Here is a 22,567-nt window from a genome sequence, read left to right as displayed (position 1 = left end):
GCCAAACAGCAAAATGGCCTCAAAGACCCTTCAAGTCTATAAAGTCGGGTCCGAGAATACCATCTTGTCATCGGTTATCCCCTATCACCATCAATCCCATCGCCCGCTTTACCAATATTCAACACACCTGTTACACACCCACCCGATTCCAACCAACCCCTACAAGCAAAAATGGCCAACTCTTACTACTGCTGCAAGTGTGACTCCGACCATGAGTTTTTCTATGGCAAGTGTAAGAAATGTAATCATGAACAGTGCAACAAGTGTCGGAAGACGGCCGAACGGCTGGCGTGCCTTGGCTGGCTCCGATGGCTGAATATCTAGGCGCACATACAAGTGTATGAGCGAGCAGGGGCTGGTACCTTCGCTGTGCAGTGAGGTAAGGTAAGTGCAGGTGAGTCAAGGTAGGTAAGGAAGGTAAGTACGTAGAAGAAGGCGAGGTAGGTAACTGTACATATTGGAAGAAGAAGAATAAGAAGAAGCGTCTCATTGAAAACATTACCAATTAGATCAACCCTATGGATGAGAAGATGGTTGCTTCCGTCTAGAATGTGAAAGCCCCGAGAGCCAAATGACAGATGGTATACCCAAATTGATCAAATCCTCAACCCAAGCGCCTACGCGAAGAAGATCCAAGACAAGCCAAGCCGCAGCAAGTCGTTATGTGACGAGCCATCTCGCGGTCTATCTCCCACGGAACATGCTACTCTCCCTCCTCGACTGCCTCACATCGCCCTCAAGCCCGAAACCATACCTAACCTCGTCCCCGACACCAACACCAGCACCGCCATAACTACTGAACCGCTGCTGCTGCTGTTGCAACACCGGACTGCCCACGACCATCGATTGCCTCGGGTACCGAGCGAGATCATCCATCGCGGCATTATAACTGGTGACCCCCAACCCTTGACCCTCACCACCAAAAGCACCCACCCCGCCACCGCTGAGCGGCGACTGTTGTACGACCCCGTACCCAACGCGCATCTTCTTGACATCTGGCGTGATGATCCCCTGGGCGTCCTCGTGCCAACGCACCTTCTCGAGCGCGGGCCCACGCGTCGCCGCCACAATGCTCGAGAATTTTGTGTTGCGGAGCACGCCCTCGTTCTCCAGCACCGCCGCCGTGCCCAGCACCATGGCGGCCAGGGCGCACAGCATGGCCACGGCGTACACGATCCAGAGGTCGCGATCGATGTACTTGTAGCGGTTCTCGTAGCGCGACTTGGTGCACGGGTACAGAATCGAGGGGTCCACCTGTCTTGCCTTATCCTTTTCGTCTTTGGTCTTATCCTTGTCGGGCGAGATGCCGAGCCCCGTCTTGGGGCCCGTGGTGGTGGCGCCGCTCTTGGTATCGGGTTTGGCGGCCCAGACGACGGCCAGGAACTGCTGATTCGAAAAGAGCGACAGGATGATGTCCTCGTAGAACTCCTGGACGAGCTCCGGCAGGTTCGGGTAGGGGAACAGTTGGCGCGTCGGATCTACCAGTTTGGTCTGTATGACGTCCGAGTTCCCGATCGGGTTGCTAACGGGCATCGACCCGATGGTGCCGTTGATGAACTTGCGCAGGTGGGACCCGAGGGAATGGTAGGCGGCCACCAGGCGGTATGGACCCAGGTCTTTGGGGTAAACGTAGTTCTTTTCCGGTGTCGCGGTGATGTTGTCGCTGGTGCCATCGTTGGCATCTATGCCAGGTTTGTAGACTGTGTCGATAATGGGATGCCGAAAGTCGCGATTCTTCACTGTGGCCGTCTGCTCCTTGCTGTCGAACTTGAAGTCCACCACATAGTCTGTCACGTAGTGCTCGCATGCGAAAATCTTCGGCACAAACGATTCGTTCCAACCTGGCTCGGTACGGTTGTTTGGGGGGTTGGTGTTCTGGTCTTTCCAGACCGAGTACCCAATCCAAAGAATGGGCTCGGTGCGAAACGTGCCCAGGTTTGGCGGCAGGTCCTTATTGGGAATCAATTTACCATCCACACCTATCGGCATTCCACCCGTAGAAACGTTCTTATACTGCATCCCGGAGTAATCGCCCTGGGTTGCGTGAACGTAGTAGCTGTTGTCGCCCTCGGGCAGAAGGACCTCCATCCCAAAGGGGGCTATATTCTCTCCTAGCTGCTTGGGCTTAGACCCAGTGCCATTTGTCAGCTCGGTGCACTTATAGCCTGGCGCCGTGAAGTTGACTGTGTAAGTGCAATTCCAGCCGTTGCCGCAGATCTCCCAGGAGGCGTTGTTGGCGGTCATGACTTGGTGGGAAAAAGTGCTGAGGGTTGCAACTTGTGAGAACTGCTTGCTCGCGCTGGTGTAGTAATCAAACCAGTTCTCTGCATTGTCTGGTATGTTCGGATTTTTAGTAGTGTTCCAGTTGGTCAAAGAAGTACCGATGAGTCCATTGATTCTAGTAGCATTTCGCCAATCTTCCGTCATTTCCTGGGAGAAATTGAGCGTCCGGATGCCTGAGCAGTTCGTGTTTTGTACGTCCTGGGCTAATTCCACCACAAGCGTGTTACTAGTCAAAATGATCACTATCGGGGTGAGCCTGCTACGTGTAAGTGTGGGCACCGGTGAAGCATGCGTCTCTATGACCTACCAGGCAACCACGGCCAGAAGCATGGCGATCCGCGCCTTCTTGTAGACCTCAATGTTGAAGAGGGACACCACATCCTCCGTCGCCGCGAAGAGCGAATCAATGGCGGCGACACTGAGGATCTTATTGCGCACCGTTGCCCAGATGCGCTGGCGGAAGGCCGTGACGATACAAGCGACGAACCCGGCCTTGGCCGCGAAGGCGAGCACGGTGCCGTACCGCAACATGGTAAGCTGGTCGGTGGCCGGCTTCCCGTTCAGCGACTTGTAAAAGAGGTGGTGGCCCACGGCACACAGGAGCCCGAAGGTGAAGAACAGATACATGACCCACGCCTGCCGCAGCTGGTACCACTTCTTCGGCGGCGCCAAGACGGCCGCGTAGGGCGGCGGAGTGGGTTGAGACTGCGCCCACGCGGGTTGTGGTGCGCCCGCCGTCTGATGCGTGTGCGTGTGCAGGAGGCGGGCCTCGGAGTTTGCGCGGCTGTACTGGGCATGGGTGGCGTAGGGCATGAAGTTGGAGCCGGTCGACAGGCCGGGCGATGCGTAGATGTTGGCATAATTGCTGTCCTGAAACTGGAGCGGGCTTGGCTTGGGACGGGCTGTTGACGTTGGCCTCTGGTTTTGAGACTCGTGGTAGTTGTTGAAGGCTGACGGTGCTTCCTGCTGCCGTTGCTGTTGGTCGCCAGCTGCTGGTGGGCTGCCCATCACCCCGCCGCTAAAACCAGCAGAAGACAGCTCCGGAGAGACATGCTGGTGCTGCTGTGGTCCATTGCCGCCTGCTGTATTGTCGTAGCCCGCAAATTGGGCACCGATGTCACCTCCAGGCGCCCACTGAGACGCTGGTGATACGGGAGCGGCATATGAATAGTTGTTATTGTTGTTGCTATGTAAATGGCTTGGTGGTTGTGCTGCGCTGTTGGTGTCGCTAGCGTACAAGTATTGCTTTGGTGGGATGGCCTGTGTCGCGGCGGGCGTTGATTCCGTTGGACTGGAACGAACAGTGGGCTCGCCTCCACTTGCTGGAGCGTCCACAGTTCGCTGTCTCCCATCCCAATCTCCAACGTGAGCCATCCTGTTTCAAACCACCACGCACAATGATGCGCCGGAGTTGGGTCAAGAAAGAAGCGAATTAAACAAGTACGCTGCAAGTAGGCAAGCACCCGTTGCGGCTGATGGGCCGTTTATTAAATCTACAGCGGCTTCCCGTGGTCGTCCGTGTAAGCACTTGCGAATGTTTGTAGGATTTGACGAAGAGTCTACAGGGTCAGGGGGGCTGAGGAAGGGACATAGCGACATATTATGAAGGGCTAAGAGGTTCATATCATCCCGGCCGGCCTGACAACATTGCTTCATACCCCAATTCCAACCTACTGCAGGGTTGCGTCAGGGGAGGGAGAAGGGAAAGAGGGAACACCCGCCAGGAGGTAAACGACGGACTGAGCAAAAACAGCCAACGCTATGCTCCCTGCCACCACAGCTTGTGACGACGAGATGTGTAGTACGACGGTTTTGGAGATGGTGTGCATGTCCAGCCTTTTGCCTACCACCCACCAGGGCGGTGACGGTGATAAGGGCCATTCGTGATTCGCCAATGCCTCCTCTGTTGGTTCGGGCGTGCATACGATATGCGTGCCCGTCTCTGCATTGCTAGCAAACACATGCTGGGCAAAACCTGGCATCCTGGACAGCCGACAGCATAGCTGAAGGGCTCGGCCAAGACCGAGGCGGGAAGGAGGAACGAAAGGGTTTCCTCCAGTTGGGTCTGGACCTCGCGGATCGTTTTCCTCGTGGGATTTTAGTTACTAATCAAGGTCAAATTTAGAACCTGTCAGGCTGTGTTCCCCGGACAAAAACCTTGTTCAACCCACCATTTCCCCCCCACCGGTAGGCTATCATCAGAGAACCCACCACCCACGCCGCAGCTGACAATAGTCGGAATGGACATAACAACGCTGACGGAGAAAAGACACGCAATTCGAGTGAGCGTCGGAGTTGACAGGAGTGGATGGTTCATACGAGAAGACGACGCCAAATGATGAGAAGACGGCGCATCCAAGTTTTGTCGTGTCGCATCGTAACACTACCAATGGCTCGGGAGCGGACATCGAGCGTCTGTCGTGTAAGGCTGCAGTCATGTTCCTATCGGAAGTGCCACATGGGGTAGAAGCGGGGCTTCATCTATCCTCTTCCTCACGTAACATAAGCTGATCGCTCATTTGGTGGTCGGGAGATTTTGATGAGAATGGACGAGAATGCGCAGTGTGGCTGCAGCTCGAACAAACACCTGGCCAACTTTTCTGGCCTGTTCAATCTATCGGACGCCACCTTTCTCGACACTCCAATGTCTCCAATGCACCTCACTGCATCACCGACCTCTGATGACACATGTGTTTCGGCTGCTTTGCATTGACTGACTGACCGATACTCTGTAAATGTGTATCGCGTCTAATTTATGCGCAAGCGCTGCCATTTGGGTTGAGCCCAGCAACCGTCGCCCCAAAGCGAATATGAAATTGCTGTATTTCAACTGAAGTCAAAAGCACCGCCCTGCGCGCCGGCAGCTGTGCGCTTATTGGAAGGTTCCATTAGCCTTCTCTGCAACATTAGGTTTACGAAGCCTGCATACCGTAGCTGACAACAAGACCTGCAGCGGCTGTGCTACTACAACAGACGAAGCGTGCTTGTTGACATATGCATCTGCACTAAAACTGCTACTGAAGAGTTCAGCATTTCCTCCTTCAGCTCCATGATCTAATTTCCTCCCAAGTCTGCTCAATGTACTCTTCGAACGGCGCGAAGTCTTCAGGGTAGAGGAAGGCCGTCATCCAGTAATTGCCCCGCAGGTCTTTGCCCGTGATGACGAAACAATCCCGCTGGAACCGGCTGTCTTCGACCGAACTGCAGTGCATGTACACAGGCTTACCCGGCGGCGTCATGGCGGTCGCATCATCGCTGCTATTCTTGGAAGAAATGGTCTCCGTTTCCGATGATCTGACGACAGCGGGTCCAAAGTTGCACGCGTTGAACAAGTCGAACTTGGTCCAGTTGCTGTAGATCAATAGCTGGGCGTCGGGGTCGCCAAAGAGCGAGTCTCGCTGGCCGAGTCCTATCGCCTTGTACCGGCGCAACTGGGCGCGAATCTGCTCCTCTGTGACCTGCTCCTGGATGCTGGCGCGTATCGCCTGTGCGACTTTCCCGAGCGGCCGGTTCATGGCGAGATCGACGCCAATGTCTGTGAAGGCACCGCCCGCCAGGTTTTGCACGTAGACCCCATCGACGGCATCTCGAAAGCTCTTGACTCGACCGACGAGGTCGACGGCGTCCATGGCCAACGCCGGCCGTGTCCCGCCCCGCGCACGCACCACGAAGCTGGTCGTCCATGCCGTCAGGACATCTCCGTCGCTTAGACACACAGGCTTGCCGTCCTTTCTCGCTGCCTCGGCCTCCTGTATACACTTCTCACACAGTCGCGACACGAACTCACGCGGCAGGCAGATGGAGCGCGAGCCGACCGTAGGCCGCCAAAAGACGTTCCAGAGAAGTCGGGAAGCGAACTTAGCCATGCCCAATCCTGTCATCTCTTTTGGCGTGAGGATATACGGCTCCGTCGACTGGACTTCCCCTCCCTCCTCTTCTCCACCGATACTGTCGAGGACGTCTTGTCGCGCTCCCAGTAACGGTGGGATGGCAGCTCCGTCATCGCGCAGCGCCGCAGACCAGGCCAAGAAGATGGACTGGAAGCCCAAGGCGCCAGCGACAACATGGGGTGCCGTGAGCGACACGATGGTAGCGTCGGCAAACACGATGATGCGGAGGCCCAGTACGGGGTCGTCGCGGGAGAGATAGTCTTCCTGCTTGGTGCACCAGCCGGGAACGATGCTGAGTTCCTTAAACTCCGTGGATCCGGGATGGAGGGATGGGCTCTCACCCTCGGCTGCGGCAGTCGCCCGGGGTAGACGACCGGCAAGTGGGTGCTCGCCAACGGGCATGCCCAAGGTCTTGGCGCTGAAGAGAACCGCGGGGCGCTCTGCCGTGAACTCCCTAGGCACATGGAGCTCCAGTAAGCCATCGCGCTAGAGAAGATATGGTCGATATGATCAGCTTGTATCCCACAACTCCCGGAGGTAGGATAGCAGGGTCTTTACTCACTTGCTTGCGGAGCCGCCCGCCCAGCTTACTCCAGTCACCGTTAGACACCAGCTTCACGAGACCATCGTGTAGTTTCGTCGCATTGAGTACCGAGTTGAACAGCAGGGTCTGGCTCAACACAAGCTCCCGAGGACTCATTTGGTTGTCAAGGAAATGCAGTGGAAAGGTCTCATCCGAGTCAATCGTCGGGGGCTGCGTTGGGCCGCCACGCAAGGGATTCAGGCTCTGCATGATGGAAATCGGTTTTCTTAAAGCCAAGGACAGTTGTCTATCAGTTATACACAACAAGAGATGCAGACCTTCGGCGCCAGAGGGCCTCAATCATGTCGACCACGTCTTCGCCCGCCATTTTGAGATCGCCAGCCACTGTACTCAGGGATGAGACTAGTAAGCAATCTTACTTCACGAAGCTAGCAAACATTTAGTATCCCAGTCTAAACTTCAATAAAATTCAGGCGCCGACCTAAAAACGCCACCTGCAATGCCCGTATGTACGATCCCCCTGTCTGTGTTGAACTAACGGCAAATGTTGCGCTGGCCCGACGCGGTGGCCGCCTTCTCGGGTCGCCGATTATCAGCGCGCGACGGTTTCTGCCGGGTGCCGCGGCGATAAGGACTCGCAGCCAGTTGTGCGCCCGCGACGGGACATTTGGTTGGTTCGAGAACAGACACTCTTGCCCGATTCGCGAGTTGTGAACATAGCCATTTGCAGTCCCGAAAGGAGGTCTATTGCAGTTGCGGGTGGTTCCAGTCGAGAGGCGGGCTCCTTTCCACAAGACGATGGAACCAGAGTAACAAGAATCGAGCCACATCCGAAATCGAACATTTTGACCTGCAATGTTATCTTGTTCCAAGGGCGAGACTTGTGATCATAGCCAGTAGGAATGCGACGCAAATGATGGGTGTCTCGTGGGTCAATACCAATCCCCAAGCTGCCCGCTGTGCGAGATGACTTTTCGGAGGAGCAACACCAATGATACATTCATTCGGTATCAGACTTCCAGAGAACACATCATGCCGTCGTCCACATCGGCGCGGGTGTGGGATGGTCTTTTCTGAAGACACCAAAAGACGAGCCGCAATCGGCAGGCGCATTCTTAGGTCTCACATGGAAGATGCAGCTTAACAAGACAGCAAAGCTCATCATCTTACTTTGATTCAATGACACTTGAAATGAGCTCTGTCCTTTGGGTCACGAGTGATACGTATTGGCTTTGGACCCTACCCACGCGGTGCATCAGGTGTGCTATGGGCAGATGCAGCGAGCGAAGGAACGCCATCAGCGAAAAGGTACCTCCTACACGCTCACCAGATGGGGCGCGCCTTCCCCTATTGCAATATATGTAGGCACTTCATTACCTTATCAATCGTCGAATCGTATGATGTCTAGGCCCCTCGTGACCATGCTTTGAAGCTCATCGAATCCGGGTTGATGGAAGCAAAACATGACCAGATTCCCCAAAACGTGCATGTGCACATGAGCATTCATTTGTACCCGTTCCATTCACGGTGAGTAGATTTGGCCCATAACGACAACGGATAAAGGCGTCCGATGGACCACACATTTACCCAAACAGCCCCCTCATCCGTCTTGGGTAAGGCAAAGTCTGATCCGCCACGGGCTTCCTGTCTGCTCAGCCTTAAACCCTGAACCGTGTAGATTCGGTAGCATTTTGTCGGTTATTAAGCCGCATGCATGCATTTCATCTTACCCAGAAGAAGAAGAAGTCAGCGACGAAGCGCGCCACGATAAGAGATAAGTGATCTTTCTGGGATCAAACGCATCATGAAGTCTGTTTCCAGGCCCGATTTCGCTTCCATCCTTTCTGCGGATGCACAGGCGCACTCGCCTATCTCGGCCGCCATACTGGCCATTGTCTTCGACTATGCCTCCAACAAGTTTGACGACACTGTGCACCGGCTTGCTGCAGGTACCCCCAAGTTCCTCTCCGTCATCGACGGATTCGTCTTGGCTGGGCAGCCTGTAGAGATGTGCCTGCCCGCATTCCCCTTCAAGTCGGCAAACAAGGTGTACAAGGTCTTTGGCATCCTGCCAGACAGGGCGGAAGAGCTGGCGCTCGAGCGGCTGAACACCATGTGCGTCCGCATTGGAGAGGTCTATGCGCCCGGTGCCAAAGTGCTCATCATTTCGGACGGGCTGGTGTATAACGGTACGTACCTATACACTTGGTATCATGCCCATCTCCTTGGCCAGGACCACCCTGCTGACCCGGAGCCGATCGTCATGACGAAGACCTGTTGTGCATACCTGATCGGGATACCTGGGCCTATGGCGAGTCACTGCGCGCCATGGCACTACACAAGGGGTTCGATCACATTGTGTTCTCGCGCTTGCAGGACCTAGTCAAGTTCCCGTTGCCCAGGGGCCAGCTCAATGAGATCACATATGTCGCCAACGCCACCAACTTCCGCCGGTGTCTGCTGAACAAGTACGGGGATGATGACATAGACATTGGCCACGAGATTGCCACCAACACAGACACCCGCTTGACCTACTGCGGGTATAAGCGGTTTCTCGAGTCGGATCTCAAGCACATCTTCCCCCGAGGCAAGGGCCGAACGAGCAACGGGTACAAGAGGGACGTCAAGTTCCTCGCCAAGGAGATGTTGATCCGAGGATACGTGAGTCCTTCTCCGGTGTGCTGTCGTCGGGTCCTCATTGGGTAGCCACGCAAGCAAGCCACTGACCAATGGATTACTGATCAGGCATTCGCTGGGGCGGCCAAGGCTGCCTTCCCGAAACACCTGCGCCTCTCCATCCATCAGTCCACGGGGGAGCATAAAATCTCCATGAGCCTGCTCAACACCAAGACCGGCTTCACGACGCCATGGCACTGCAGTGTCGCATTGCTGGCGGACGGCGAATGGGTGAGCGCCCCCATGGGGGACTTCAAGGGGGATTCAAGAATGGAGGTGGTCGAGGTGGATGGGCGGCCCAGCCATTTTCGAGAAAAGGAGGAACATGAGCAAATATGAAGAAACCAGGGGCGTCCTGGTAAGGGACAGGAAAGCCGCATGAGGAGGTTTACTTCTTTTTCCTTCTACCTCTTATGTCTTGGGCTTTGCTAAGCATCGGGGTTTCTTTTCTTTCTGCCATATGCATAAGAATCGTATGAGGGTTGACACGTGGACAGGGGATTGGCGAAATCGATTGTGTCCATGTATCTTGCTAAGGGCTTGTTAGCTGAGGGCCGAATCCGGATATATACCCACCATCACCTTTCACCAACCCATCCGAAATGGCAAGAATTACCGGCCTATCCGCTTTGGTTTGGGAGCAACCACCAACAGCAACAGCAGCGGCCCCATGGGTTTGGTCGCAGTCAGCACGGCGGGCACCGAGACACCCGCCTTGCTGACAGGAACCAGCTGAGGTGAGACAAGATGACATACAGCTGGGCTGCTGGTCCCCTGGAAGAGTTAATTAATCGAATCCTGCATGGATCTCCTGCAGCAAAGATCCCTGCTTCGTCGTCCTTTTTAACAGCACTGTTTAAACCTAATTGTCTCTTCTCGCCGTGCCTTGGGCATTCATTTTTATCACGCAGGCGGTCGTGAGATGAAGATGGTGAGCTGTCAAGGTTATAGATTATGACGAATGACTATAAACATGATCCAGCAAGGATTTTACAGGCTTGAGCGATCGTGGCGGGACCCTGTAACGAGTCCCCAAGAAGCTTCCCCAAAGAGCAGAAAAATGTTCCACCCCCTTGTAGCTTTTCCCCCTTTTTGACTCCCCCAACGTCCAAGCATCCTCCCCTCCAAACACGGACATCGATATATGTGCGGGAAAAGTAATAAACAAGTTTAGACAGTGAAGCGAATATCTAATGGCGGTTTGCATTCCCCACATCTCTAGTCTTCTTTGCGTGAAGCAGTGGGCTCTGCATCTAGACAAAGTCCCAGGTGACCTGGACGCGGCCGGCGTCGAGGGAGCCGGTGAGGGCGGTGAAGAGGGAGGGGGTGACGTCGATGCTGCCGCCGGAGCAGCCGGCGCACTTGTCGACGACGGTGGCGTCGCGGGTGTTGCCGTTGTAGCTGATGCGGATGGTGCGGCCGCACTGGGGGTCCTGGTTCGGGTTGGCGGCCGTGAAGAAGCTGAAGGGCAGCGCCACGATGGCGTCGTTGTTGTTGTTGGTGTAGCCGCACGCGCCCACGCCCGCGTCGTAGTAGGTCATGTCGCCGCTGTAGGCGCGGGCCTCGAGCTTGGAGGGCGCGGGGGCGGCGCTGGTGAGGGTGGCGGCGGCGGCCAGGATGAGGGGGGTGAGGAACTGCATTTTGATGGTTGATAGGGGGTTGGTGGTGAAGTAAAGAAGATTTTGTGGGGTGGGAAATGGGTGTTTGGGTTGGTTGGTGTGGATGTTATGGTTGGTTTGATTTGTGTTTGGTGAACGAGAAAGAAGATGGTCTATAGGAAGGAATACAACCTTTTATATTCACTTCTTCTCCTGTTGACCCGGGTCCGTTCACTTTGGTTTCACTGCTTCAAGGCCTCATGACCATTGCTACCATCCACGATGTGTGTCGCCCCCTAATCCGTGGATCCGACAGTCCACCAGGATGAATCCAGAGCCTCGTCGTCTTGCTTACGGTATACATGCGCTGTTCTTTTCGCCGCGAGTGAGGATAGTCCTACGAGAAGGAGCGGTAAACAGAAGCAAATATTGTCTTACACCGGAGACCCCACGTACAGGTCAGCAATCATCCGACCTAGTCGTGTTACGTGCTACTCATGCCATGAATGCCTCATTGAAGGTATCTGATTTGGTGCAGCAGATGGCGACGATGACAGGTTACGTTACTTGCCAGAGGGATGTGCAGCTGGGTAGGTACAGTTGGTGGCGTTCGGACGGGGGGGGGGGCTATCGCAACCGAGATTTGGCCGTTTCACGGGCTGCAGTTGAGATCCTTCCAGGATCTATAACACCTTCCCTTTTGGCCGGTGCAGAGCCGCGTGCACTATTTATGCTTCCGCTGTGCAGCCAGAGCCTTATCTGCGATACTTGAATTACACAAACCTAATCCAGGTGTCGGAGTTGTGCAGCCCCCGGAAATGCATTTGTTCCGACGCAGGTAAACCTAGAGGAAGACCAAGGAACAAGAAAGAGATGGCCAAACCCTACGGTAGCGAGTTGTACTATTTTTCAACGATTTCCACACCCTTATTCGCCGTCGCATTACAAAAGCCGGGTTTTACTGAAGAAGCCTAGTGTAGACATCTTCAAGTCAGCATGACGTCTTATAGCGATGACAGTATCTCACATCATTCCGATATCCCTCAAAGGGAGAGGCAGGCAGAGACGTTGAGGGCGGCGAGATCCATTAGAGCAATCAGCCATATTCTGCTTCGCCCGACGGAGTTGAGAGCATTAGAAGCCCTCCCGCGTGTCGGCCGTCAGCGTCGCATTGATCACTTGATACGGTGCAAGCAGGATTGTCGAATAACCCAGTAATTCTTTGGCGTATAGGATCCTCCTATAACACCTGCTCCAAGTGGTCCAATAGGAGCCCCTGGATGACAAACGGCCAATGGGGAAGCGGGCATGTAAGGCTGAGCTAAGGCGCTAAGCCGGAACCATCCGGACGAACACAGGGGAGGATGCAGCAATTTGCGAGGAACTATTGCTGAGTGCGCCTGCCAAGATCTGTGCCCTGCATGTACCTTTCCCCTTGCATGGCGCCCAGACAAGGGCTCCCGACCCAAAGCAGGAAGGCCCCAACAGTCTTCCCCATGGGTCCCGGTGAGGTGGTCCACACGTCTCTTTCAACTCCAGGCCTTTCTATCTGTCCCTGGGCTTTGACAGAGTGGGAAGATTCCCATCGCTGCCATACAGTTGTCAAACTTGAACGTCTCCGGGACTACCGAGTGACGGAAGATACCGAGGTTGCAACACACATTTCTTTTTCTTCTCGCCCAGCATCTAGAGGCTGAGTGAGCGGCTGATGGGTCAAGGTAAACCATCATGTTCTTCCAATCTGGGTTTTGGTAATACCCATAATAGCATGCATGCGCCTCGGCAACTCATCCTGATCGTTGATCAGACTTTACTCAAACCAGGTGGATGGCTTTCGCACGTACGGGCCGCTGCTTGGTATCCAGTCGACATAGAGTGAACTGTGCTAAACCCGCTTCTACCCTCAAAGTGGAAAGGGTCAGCTTCCAGAAAGGGTGGAAGGATCCAGCCCCCTGTCAACCCTAGCCTTACTCAGCGCTGCTGATTTCCAAAGTAAGCAAGACGCCGCCCTTTTTGGGGGATTACCCTTCCAGAATGTGCACTGCATCACATTGCCATTACGTTGATATCACTAATCCCAAAAGATCGCGCATCCGTGAGATTTCCGTCGCCCGGGTGGCTGGATTTGGGGGTGGAACCATGGGACCCTGGTGGACAGCTCCCAAATTTGGACATAAGAAGCGGCCTTTTCCAAACTCAGATCTGCCAAGGTTACATCTTTGGAAGACATGTCTTACATGGCTGACTCATGGAAGCGTGTCCCCCACGCCCGGTGCCCCCAAAGCTCACCGCCCGGCTCACCGATCCCCACTCCCCCTCGCAGACCGGTACTCATCATCAGCGACGAACAGTACTGCAGACGACTCCGAATCTTCTCGTTGCGCTTTTTAGCCTAAAAATCATCTCTAACATTTCAAACGGCAAGTCCATGCAAGGACCAGGCTGCGAGGATCACCACCCCTGAACGCCCGGCCGCGGCTAACCTCGCCCGAGACCGAGGAAGCAGGCAGTCACAAAGTACGCGGTTCTGGATGATCAAACGTCCGAAAGCAGCTACGTAGGTTCGAAATGCTGACTACTGTCTTGAAAATGGCATGCTGCTTGACCAGAGGTCGCATGCCCGCACCGTCTATATCCCCGGAGCAGCGCAGGGGCGGCAGAAACTCGCGATGGATGCTAGAAAGCCTCGCCAGATTTCATTACTCACTGTGTTGATGGTGCATAGCGATGCTTTGAACGTGTCGCAACGTTTTATAATATTTAGAGTAGTTGCGGACTCCGGCTCGCACTCGCAAATGCCGTTGACCTTCCGGCTAGCTCCCGACCAAAGACTGAATGACTTCAAGGGTCACCTACGTTACATCCTCGCCAGTAGCTTGGTACAGGAGATAACGGAACAACAATAAGTATATCTCTTTATCTTCCCCTATTAGAACGTAAGGAGTCCAGGTAACCGCATAAGACATGGGAGCCTGGAGCGTTCGAACGTCACAAGTGAAGATGGACCCCATCGTAGCCGTAACTTGGCTTTACAAGGTAATTCAGATCTGTGACGAACATCAAAATTCCGAGAGGCCAAAAGTTCAAAAATGCAAAACATACAACACCGAGGATTCCCAGGTCGTCACCGACCCTAGTACTAATTCGGCTCTCTGCTGCTTATATATGGGAGAGCGGACGGGATCCCTAGTATTCAGCAGGATATGGTCGTATGTAAAAGATTGAGCCTGTGCGGGCAACTATAAAGCGGGCAAAGATCGACGCTTAGCTGACTGTGCCGATTGGTCTAGTTCCTCTGCATAACAAAACTATTGAACGTCAAGGTGCTGCGACCAGTCAGGCAGCACTCGAGATGATGACGGCTGAGATGAGATTGACATAGAGATCGCGACAGGGGCAAAGATCGGCATGTCAATAGAAAGTATTCATCACTCCATCATTGACGGATGTGCTTAGTGGTACCGACCTACCGGTATGCCGGGTCACATCGGCTGACTGAGCGTGCCATAGCCCGGGCGAGCCGCTCCGCCAAACGTCATGCTGAGCCAGACTTCAGGGCCCATTTCGAATCAGGAAGGTCAGACGGTAAGCTGCAGAGGGTAAGCTGGTCACGTCGCTCTACTTACGAATGCCGCATGAATCGCAACGGGAGCGTGGCCAGCTTTTCAGTGTCGATGGAGTTCGCATCGGTTGTTGCCCCAAAGATCAATGTCACTTACGATTCAGATGGTCAAATGCATAACGCTATGTTGTTGGTGGTGGTAGTGTATTATATTATCAATGGCCTAGAAGCCATCCCGGAATAGCGAAATTGGATGACCGGTTGGGTATCAAGAAGTAAGCAAGCCACGAGTCTGTTACCGACTCGAGCTTATTGACTGGTTGGGAAACCAGAACATTTGGTGTTTGGCGTTTTGAACCATCGTGCATAGTCCAAGAAAGTTGACGTGTGTTTTTTCCCTCTTACTCCTTGAGGATACCGCCGAGCAGACCACCCGAGCCACCACCACCGAGCAGGCCGCCGGAGCCGGAGCCAGCGTTGGCACCACCGGCGGGAGCCGAGCCGTTGCCGGCACCAGCGTTGCCGGCGGGAGCAGCCGCGCCAGCACCGTTACCGCCACCGAGCGCGTTACCGAGTCCGCCCGTGACGCCGCCGACGGCGTTGCCCACACCCTTGGTCGCGCCGTCGACCACACCACCCACCGCGTTGCCGGCGCCCGAGGCCACGCCGTTCACCAGGTTGCCAGCACCCGAGGTGACGCCGTTGACCAGGCCGCCGGCGCCCTTGCCGACGCCCTCGACGGCGTTGCCGACACCGCCCACCAGACCGCCGACTGTGTTTCCGACGCCTAGAGGTTGAGTTAGTACATTTAATGCAATGGGTTTGTAAGCTAGATGTGGAATGAAAACGTACCTCCAACGAGTCCACCAAGCAGATCACCACCGCCGCTGCTCTGAGGAACGGGGGCACCGCTGCAGAGAGCCACGAGGGCGGCAGAGAGGAAGATAGTGGGGAACTGCATCTTGATTGTTGGGGTGGATTGTTCGATAAAAGTCGATTAAGGAGGGTTTGTTTTTTTGTTGGTTTTAGTGAAGTAGTTGGGTATAGTAAATAAGAAGCGAATGAGAATGTGTAAAGACCGTCGACAGCTAGCTGGACTGGTGGATTGTGGTAAAAGGTACAGGGTGTGAAGAAAGAACGGATTGGGAATGAGAAAGCAAGAGTCGGAAATGCCTCTCAACATCGCGAGCTGCGTCTTGTTATATAGAGAACCAACTGCCGGGCTGCCCCCCCAGAAACCCCTTCGTCGAGGGATCTACGCTGCGCGATGATGGCACCTGGATCATGAAGAAATTCCTTCATCTGTTTGACCCTGCCGTCGCATGTCTCTGGTTCTGCAAGCATTGTGCAGCACGCGGGACTTGATTCGACCCTTTTGGGCGTGTGTGATCAACATCCGGGGTTCCCTAGGAGCCACTCCTAAGATTGCAAGATTGGTGTATGTAGAATGGTGTTGTTCGACTGACGACTGCGCGTGCGAGGCAGCCTGGCATCCTGGCGGCCGCGCTGCTGATGGCGATAATCTCTACCGATCCAGTTAGCGCATCGTGCGATTCTGTAACGGTGACCGCCCCGTCGACGAACGCCTGGCCCTATTGCGAGGAACCTTTTGGCAGCAGGGCCCCGGCCACTCAACGCCCATCATGCGAACTGTGGGGGTTGCAGTGGATGGCAGGTGGGGGCGCCGGCACACGGAATCCCAGCAGCTCGGGCGGGTGACAAACGTGACAGCGGATGCCGGCAGGGTTTGGCTCGGGGTTCGTCGTCTTAAGACTTGGGACGGAAACCAAAGCCCGAGCGAAACTTTGCAAGAATAAGCAGTCTCCTCTGCACTCTGTTGCACGCCATCACCGGGCCACTCGTCCGAACCTGGCCTGTGATTGGCCAGCCCGGGTCGAAATGGTCCCAATCGGGTTCCACGCGCGAAACACCGCTGGCCCTGGTCGATGTTACATGAGGTTACACTGACCACTTGAGCCACTGAAACGCTGCCTGTCTCGTCACCTCGTCGACAGGCCCACTGCTAACAAGGAACCGTTGTCGATCATTATACTAACGTCCAGAGGAACTGCGAAGTGATTACCCAGTTGGGCCCGAGCATTTTGTCCTTACATGAGATTACCTGCTCTGGGTTTCGAAGGGGTGAGAGCACACTGCCGCGGGTGCTGACTACTTTACTCTTCAGTTCCTGTCAAGGACTTGCGACGGCAGGCCTGGTCTATTTTTGTCCTCATTTGACGGTTGCTGCTGGTCGAGGAACCAGGTTTTTGCTCGCAGGATGTATTTTCGGGTATTTCAGAACTTCGCGATCTCATCTTGAATCTAGATCATATCGCATCTTTCCCACGCTTGACGACGATAGCAGATAGGGCAAATGGCAAGTAAGAAGGTTGGAAAAAGCGACGCTGCAGAAATCTGAGAGCCGCCAGCAGCAAGTAATTACCATGTGTCCCACAGCCCGTGCAACCTAATGCACGTGATGCCGGCCTGCGATTACTATTGCAGTTACTAATACGGGGCGGGAGGAGGAGGTAAACCGTTAGCCATTCACCTAGGTCAGAACTAGGTGTTAGTGCGCATGTGGCTGGACCGCCCGTGCGAGAGTCGGCCGTAAGGACAAGTGCGGTGACAATGTGGATCGCTTTTTTAGGAGTTAAGCACGCGATTTGTTTCAAGGACGTGCTGGTTGCTGGGCTTTTCCAAGATTCCAAGTCCGGAGGCAAGATAGCAAAACACGTTTCTTCTTTCTCGTGCAACGGAGGCCGATAAGCGTGAAGGTTCTTGAAAGTTGGTTTGGTTGTTTATTTTGGTTGTGTTTATCATTGGAAACATTATTTTGAGAAGCAGCTCTGGGGTATACGCGGCTAAAAGCATGGTGCAGAACAAGCAAGCAGTAATGGTGCACCTTTGTGTGTGGCTTATCCAAAGCACAGAGAGGGGGCGGCAACTCCATAATAATCGTGGAAGTTCGTCCTGAACCTTTTCCTCCCTAGACGGCGTGAGGGCCGGCGTGGTTGGCCAGCGAGATCTCATCCTCTTCAGATACCTTCTTCATCGCCGTCTGCCCGTGTGACCTTTCGGGCATGTCGTCTACCGTGACGCCGTAGTGTACCGTCTTCTGGATGCCGCCGACGAAGCCGCTGTCGTCCGAGTCGGCGTCCGATTTGGGCCGGGGCCCCTTGTTGTCGATAGTGCGCGTGTAGGTCTGCAGCTCGCGGTCTTGATTGTGACCCCGGCCGAAGGACTCGGTGCCGTAGTGGTTCCCGCTCGACTCCCCCGTCACCGTCTCGGGGTATTCGCTGCCGTGTCCGCTCTGCGCCAGCTTCCGAATGAGGTTTGCCATGGCCATTTCGATGTTGAGCTTGACAATGTACGTCACCGGGTGGAACTGGATGAAGACGACCTGGTTCGGCAGGAACATGAGGCCGATCAGGAGGACGTCCATGCCGACCGACAGGATCATGAGCTTAGCGTTGAAGGCCACCAGCGGCGCGTACTTTTTCAGGCCATAGTACTTGACGAGGCGCTGCTTGACGATGCGCAGGAAGTACCAGTTCAGGCCCGCATCCATGAAGCAGATAAGGAACTTTGAGATCTTGTCCCAGTACTTGTTGGCCTCGATGAACCTATGGAGAGGTTTAGTCAGCATGTGTGTGCGTCATGGGTCCGGGATCAAGGCTCCCAAATTCATAGCACTTACGCCTCGGTTGGCGGATGTTTCAGATGCGCAGGAATGAAGATGACGAAGACGGCAATGTTGACGGACGAGATGGCGGCCACGCACCCCCACTGTACCAAGCAAAAGTTAGTCTCACGAGCAAAGAGTACGACATCGCAGGCACCAAGACACGTACCCTTATGTAGATGACCGTCTTGGGGTTCTCCGAGATCACGGCAATCCGGTTGACGATAATTTGCATAAGCAGTTGTATTTCAAACACCCAGCAAGTCAAAATCATAAAAAAGAGCGGCACACTATACAGAGGTTCCAGGTTTGGTTAGTATCATTTTTTCCCTCTTGGCTTCCCATGCTCCCATGCCATTGCATGCATCATGCATGCAATCATGCGCGCATGCGGCGCAGTGATAAGCGAAATAAAGAAAAGCTTACCCCGGGGTGACGGTGCCGTCGAGATATAGATAAGCGAGAATGGCAAGCACCAAATTGGCCGTGATCTCGCCCCAAAGCATCCAAATGTACGGACTCCGAATAGGGTTCTTGTTGCGCCGCGTCTGTTTCCACGCCTCCCAGACCGTGAGGATGCCGAAACCCAGCGTGAAGCCCGCCGCCAGCGAGGCTACCTGGTAGTCGGTTTTTGACGTCTCCTGGTCCGCCATGGTTTCCGTCGGGGTTGCTGAATCGTGTTCTCTGATGACGACGCTCTGCTGCTGCTGCTGCTCCTACCGCTCCTGCTCCGGCTGGTCGTCGTTGTTGTCGGGGAGGCGGCTGCGAGGACCGACCAAATGTTGAAACGAGCGTGGTGTGGTGGAAACGATGGAGCCCTTGGAAGGCGGCCGGGCTTCGCTGCTGTCGAAGCTGATGTTGCGCAATTCCCAGGTGATGGATGATCCTCGCTACCCGTGCATGGTTGGTGGGACACAAGGGGTGGGAGGCGGAGCGGAAAGAGAGTTCGCTCGTTGCCAGCCAGATCAGAAACCTTAAAGTTCCGTGATTCTTTGTTGGAGAGAGGGATGGATGGAGTTGGGGGGGATATGGTTTTAATTAACGGAATGACGAGAGAAAGAGTGTCGATTGATTTTTAGGCCCGGGACCAGACGCACTGGTGAATCTATGCGTGCTTGGTGCTTGGTGCTTGCCTGGCTAAAAAAGATCGACCAGAGAATGCGAGACTACTGCTACTGCCGGGGCGGGCTTGCGATCTATGCCGTTGCCGCTTGGACCGAGCAATATGGTAGGTTGGGTTGCTACAGTTGATTGACCTCTAGCGGCCCGCCCTGCTTGGCCTAGAAGGGCAGCTCTGCGCCGGGCGGAAGTGGCTTGGCCCATGCGGAGTTGTCAGGAGAATTACGCGGCGGGCTGACTGCACCCTTAGGGCTAGCGGCTGCTGGCCAGCTCCGCTTTAAGCAAATCAGCAATGCTGAAAATCACGAGAGACGACCTGAAAAGCCTCCGCACGAATCCACTTGGTCGTGATGGTAGCTGGTAGCTAGGGTCTTCTCAGGTCATGAGGTGTCTCTAGTGTTATGTACCCCCTTTTCTTCCCTCTCGCCTATCAGTACTGCATCTTGGCATCTGGCGAAGGAAGGAAGGAAGCGACCACGATCGGCGCCGTCGTCAACGTCTTTTTTTTTTCCTGATGCATGCAAGATGACGCTAGGGAGGTCTGCCACGCTATTTGCACGTTCTCGTCCCTGAGCCGGCGTTGCAATAGATTTGCCGCACAGCCTAGCGCCACGCGCCGGTCGCAGGTTTTCGTCCGTCCGTCGCTGCGGCTAGGCCAGTGAGCCAGTGAGCCAGTGCATTGGGTGGTATCGGTGGCCTTGATCAGTCTGGCCTTTGGCTGCTTGGTGGCATCGAGTGCGGAACTCGCCCGCCCAGCTGCGGGCAATGGTTGCGGGATGACAAAGGTGGTAGCGACGCTAAGGCTGCGTTCCAAATCAATAAGCCGGCTGATTTTTAGGGTCAACGTACGGCCTCGTCAGTTACCGGGTAAATTTATAGCTTTTTAACTAGTTTTTAATTAATTTTTCCGTTTATTGTTTAAATAAGTTATATATATTAAAGTAATTAATTTATTTTATAACTTAATTATTTATAAAATATAATAAAGTATTATAATAATATATGTATAAATTATAGTATTAAGCGGTATTAATATTAAAACTTTTTAATATACTTTTATATAAAATTAATAGGTTTTAAAGATAATTTTTTAAAGAAATTATATTTTAATTAAATCGTTTTTTATTATAATAAATATTAAAAAAATTAAACGTATATTAATTTCTTTTTAAACGGTTGCTTATTATGTACTTTTTTTTTTACCGCTTAATATATAGTTTAGGCGGTTTTATTAACTTTTTAAACTTTCGTAAAAAGTTATTAAAGAATTAAATATTATAATTCTTTTTATATTATTAACTTTTAATATTATTTTAATTATTATTTTTTTTAAAATTAAACGTCGGTGTAAAATTCTTTTTATAATAGTTTTTATTATATCGTTTTTTCTTTTAATACTTATTTTTATTTCTTTTATAGTATTTATTTTTATTCTTTTTACGGTATTTACTTTTACTCTTTTTAAGGTATTTGCCCCTTTTAAAGTATTTGTTCTTTTTACGGTTTTTATTTTTTTTACGGTTTTTATTCCTTTTATAGTTTTTATAGTAATTTTTTTTAATAGAACCGAAGAAAAATCGAAGAATAACGCTATTTAAGCTTTTAATAACGTTTTAATTTTATTGTAAAACTATTAAAATAAGATAGTAAAAAAATATCGAACTTATATAAATTATTGTAATAAAAGTTATTAAATCGTTATTAATTAATTAAATCGAGTACTGAAGAATTATTTTAATATTAAATAATATAAGAATAAATTAAATAACTTTCGAAAAAAAATTAAAAAATTATAATTATAATGTTTTAATGTTTCCGGGGCTGGAAACGACTCCGTAATCGGCTTTTTTATATTAATATTAGAAGTTTAAAAATAGAAGATATAGTAATATAATTAATATTAATAGATTGTGAAATAAAGGTTTGGTTACTTTATTAATAAAAAGTTATATAAGTTTTATTTCGGTGTAAATAAAATAGTTAACGGTATAAAAGCGGAAGGATTTAGCGAAGTTTTAAAAAGAGTTTTAAAGGCCGAAAAAGAAAAGGAATTGTAGGAGGAAGTTAATAATTTAAACCCTTTTGCCGATACCTTTAATAAATAGTTTAAAAAAAGAAAGAAATAATTGTTTTAATATGAAGTTTTTTATATCGATTGGAATAGAAAAAAGAAGACCGTATTAATATCGGTATAATTTAATTATAACGGAAAAAATCGGCGTTAAAAAGTTTAAAAAGAAACTTTTTTATTTATTTTAAATAAAGCTTTATAATTTTTTAATAAAATATTAATTAAATTCGAAACGTTTGATTTAAAACGAGTAATGAAAATATTAATAAAAAAATTTAATAAAAGTAATTAATTCTATTTTAGTATATTTAAAAAAGTAGTCGAAATTTTTTTTAAAGAATCGATAAAAATAATAATATAGGTAATAGAAAATTAATATTTTTAATATAAATAGCTTAAACTTCTTCGTAAACGTATAAAAATTAAAGTAATAATAAAAGTAAATAATATTTTTTTAACTTAATATTAATTTTTTTTAGAAAACGATAATAAAAATAACGTTAAAAGAATTAGTTTTAATAAAAATAATAATAAAAAAGAGTTATAAAAATTAAAAAGGAAAAAAAAAGGAAGTTATCGAAATTATTAATTAATTAGTAATAAATTTTAATAATAAATCGAATTAAAATAGTTAACGTTTTTAATTTAATAGTTCTTTTATTAAATTAATATTAAAAATAAGGGGTTTATATTTTATATTTTTAATTAATATTTTTAAAATATTATACTTTTTTATTATTAATTTATTTTTAGTATTAATTAAGGGTATATTTATATTAGGTATTAAGGCGTTATAAGGTTCGGTTAAAATATTAATATAAACCCTGTACTTATTTTTAATAGGGGAGTTATATTATTAATTACTACTTTTTTACGTTATACCTATATTATATAAATTATTTCTTAATATTATAAAATTATCGTAAAATTCTTTTTTTTTTTAAAACTTTTTAAAATATATTTACGCTTTTCCGAGATATCGATAGAAACTTATGAGTAATTAGCTTTAATATATTAAATTAATTATATCTTTTTACTTTTAAAATTACCTCCTTTTCTTTTTCCTTTTCCTTTTTTTTTTTTTCTTTTTTTTTTCTTTTTTATTTTCCCTTTATTTTATAATTAATTTTAATAATTTT

General features: G+C 50.8%; 6 protein-coding genes across 6 annotated transcripts; 1 reads left to right on the top strand and 5 right to left on the bottom strand.

The window, feature by feature from the left end:
* Positions 1-684: 684 nt before the first annotated feature.
* Positions 685-3,657, bottom strand: PG985_002768 (uncharacterized protein; the record flags this gene model as incomplete). The annotated part of the gene is made up of 2 exons (XM_066822537.1): positions 685-2,539; positions 2,591-3,657. 2 exons carry the CDS (start codon positions 3,655-3,657, stop codon positions 685-687), a joined length of 2,922 nt encoding a protein of 973 aa, XP_066689969.1.
* A 1,667-nt stretch (positions 3,658-5,324) lies between these two features.
* PG985_002767 (uncharacterized protein) lies at positions 5,325-6,966 on the bottom strand (the record flags this gene model as incomplete). Its single annotated transcript, XM_066822536.1, has 2 exons — positions 5,325-6,659; positions 6,736-6,966. The coding sequence occupies 2 exons, from the start codon at positions 6,964-6,966 to the stop codon at positions 5,325-5,327; spliced, it is 1,566 nt and encodes a 521-aa protein (XP_066689968.1).
* Positions 6,967-8,521: 1,555 nt separating this feature from the next.
* On the top strand, positions 8,522-9,732 carry PG985_002766 (ABC1 transport protein; the record flags this gene model as incomplete). The annotated part of the gene is made up of 3 exons (XM_066822535.1): positions 8,522-8,906; positions 8,972-9,378; positions 9,463-9,732. 3 exons carry the CDS (start codon positions 8,522-8,524, stop codon positions 9,730-9,732), a joined length of 1,062 nt encoding a protein of 353 aa, XP_066689967.1.
* A 914-nt stretch (positions 9,733-10,646) lies between these two features.
* On the bottom strand, positions 10,647-11,033 carry PG985_002765 (uncharacterized protein; the record flags this gene model as incomplete). Its single annotated transcript, XM_066822534.1, has 1 exon — positions 10,647-11,033. The coding sequence occupies one exon, from the start codon at positions 11,031-11,033 to the stop codon at positions 10,647-10,649; it is 387 nt and encodes a 128-aa protein (XP_066689966.1).
* Positions 11,034-14,954: 3,921 nt separating this feature from the next.
* PG985_002764 (uncharacterized protein) lies at positions 14,955-15,514 on the bottom strand (the record flags this gene model as incomplete). Its single annotated transcript, XM_066822533.1, has 2 exons — positions 14,955-15,340; positions 15,406-15,514. The coding sequence occupies 2 exons, from the start codon at positions 15,512-15,514 to the stop codon at positions 14,955-14,957; spliced, it is 495 nt and encodes a 164-aa protein (XP_066689965.1).
* A 2,028-nt stretch (positions 15,515-17,542) lies between these two features.
* Positions 17,543-18,891, bottom strand: PG985_002763 (uncharacterized protein; the record flags this gene model as incomplete). Its single annotated transcript, XM_066822532.1, has 4 exons — positions 17,543-18,179; positions 18,254-18,342; positions 18,408-18,528; positions 18,665-18,891. The coding sequence occupies 4 exons, from the start codon at positions 18,889-18,891 to the stop codon at positions 17,543-17,545; spliced, it is 1,074 nt and encodes a 357-aa protein (XP_066689964.1).
* Positions 18,892-22,567: the final 3,676 nt, after the last annotated feature.

This window comes from Apiospora marii (assembly GCF_038362585.1).
Source record: "Apiospora marii strain CBS 49790 chromosome Unknown utg000002l_segment0_segment0, whole genome shotgun sequence".
In the NCBI taxonomy this organism is placed as follows: domain Eukaryota; kingdom Fungi; phylum Ascomycota; class Sordariomycetes; order Amphisphaeriales; family Apiosporaceae; genus Apiospora; species Apiospora marii.
This window is presented reverse-complemented; position numbering and strand designations above follow the sequence as displayed.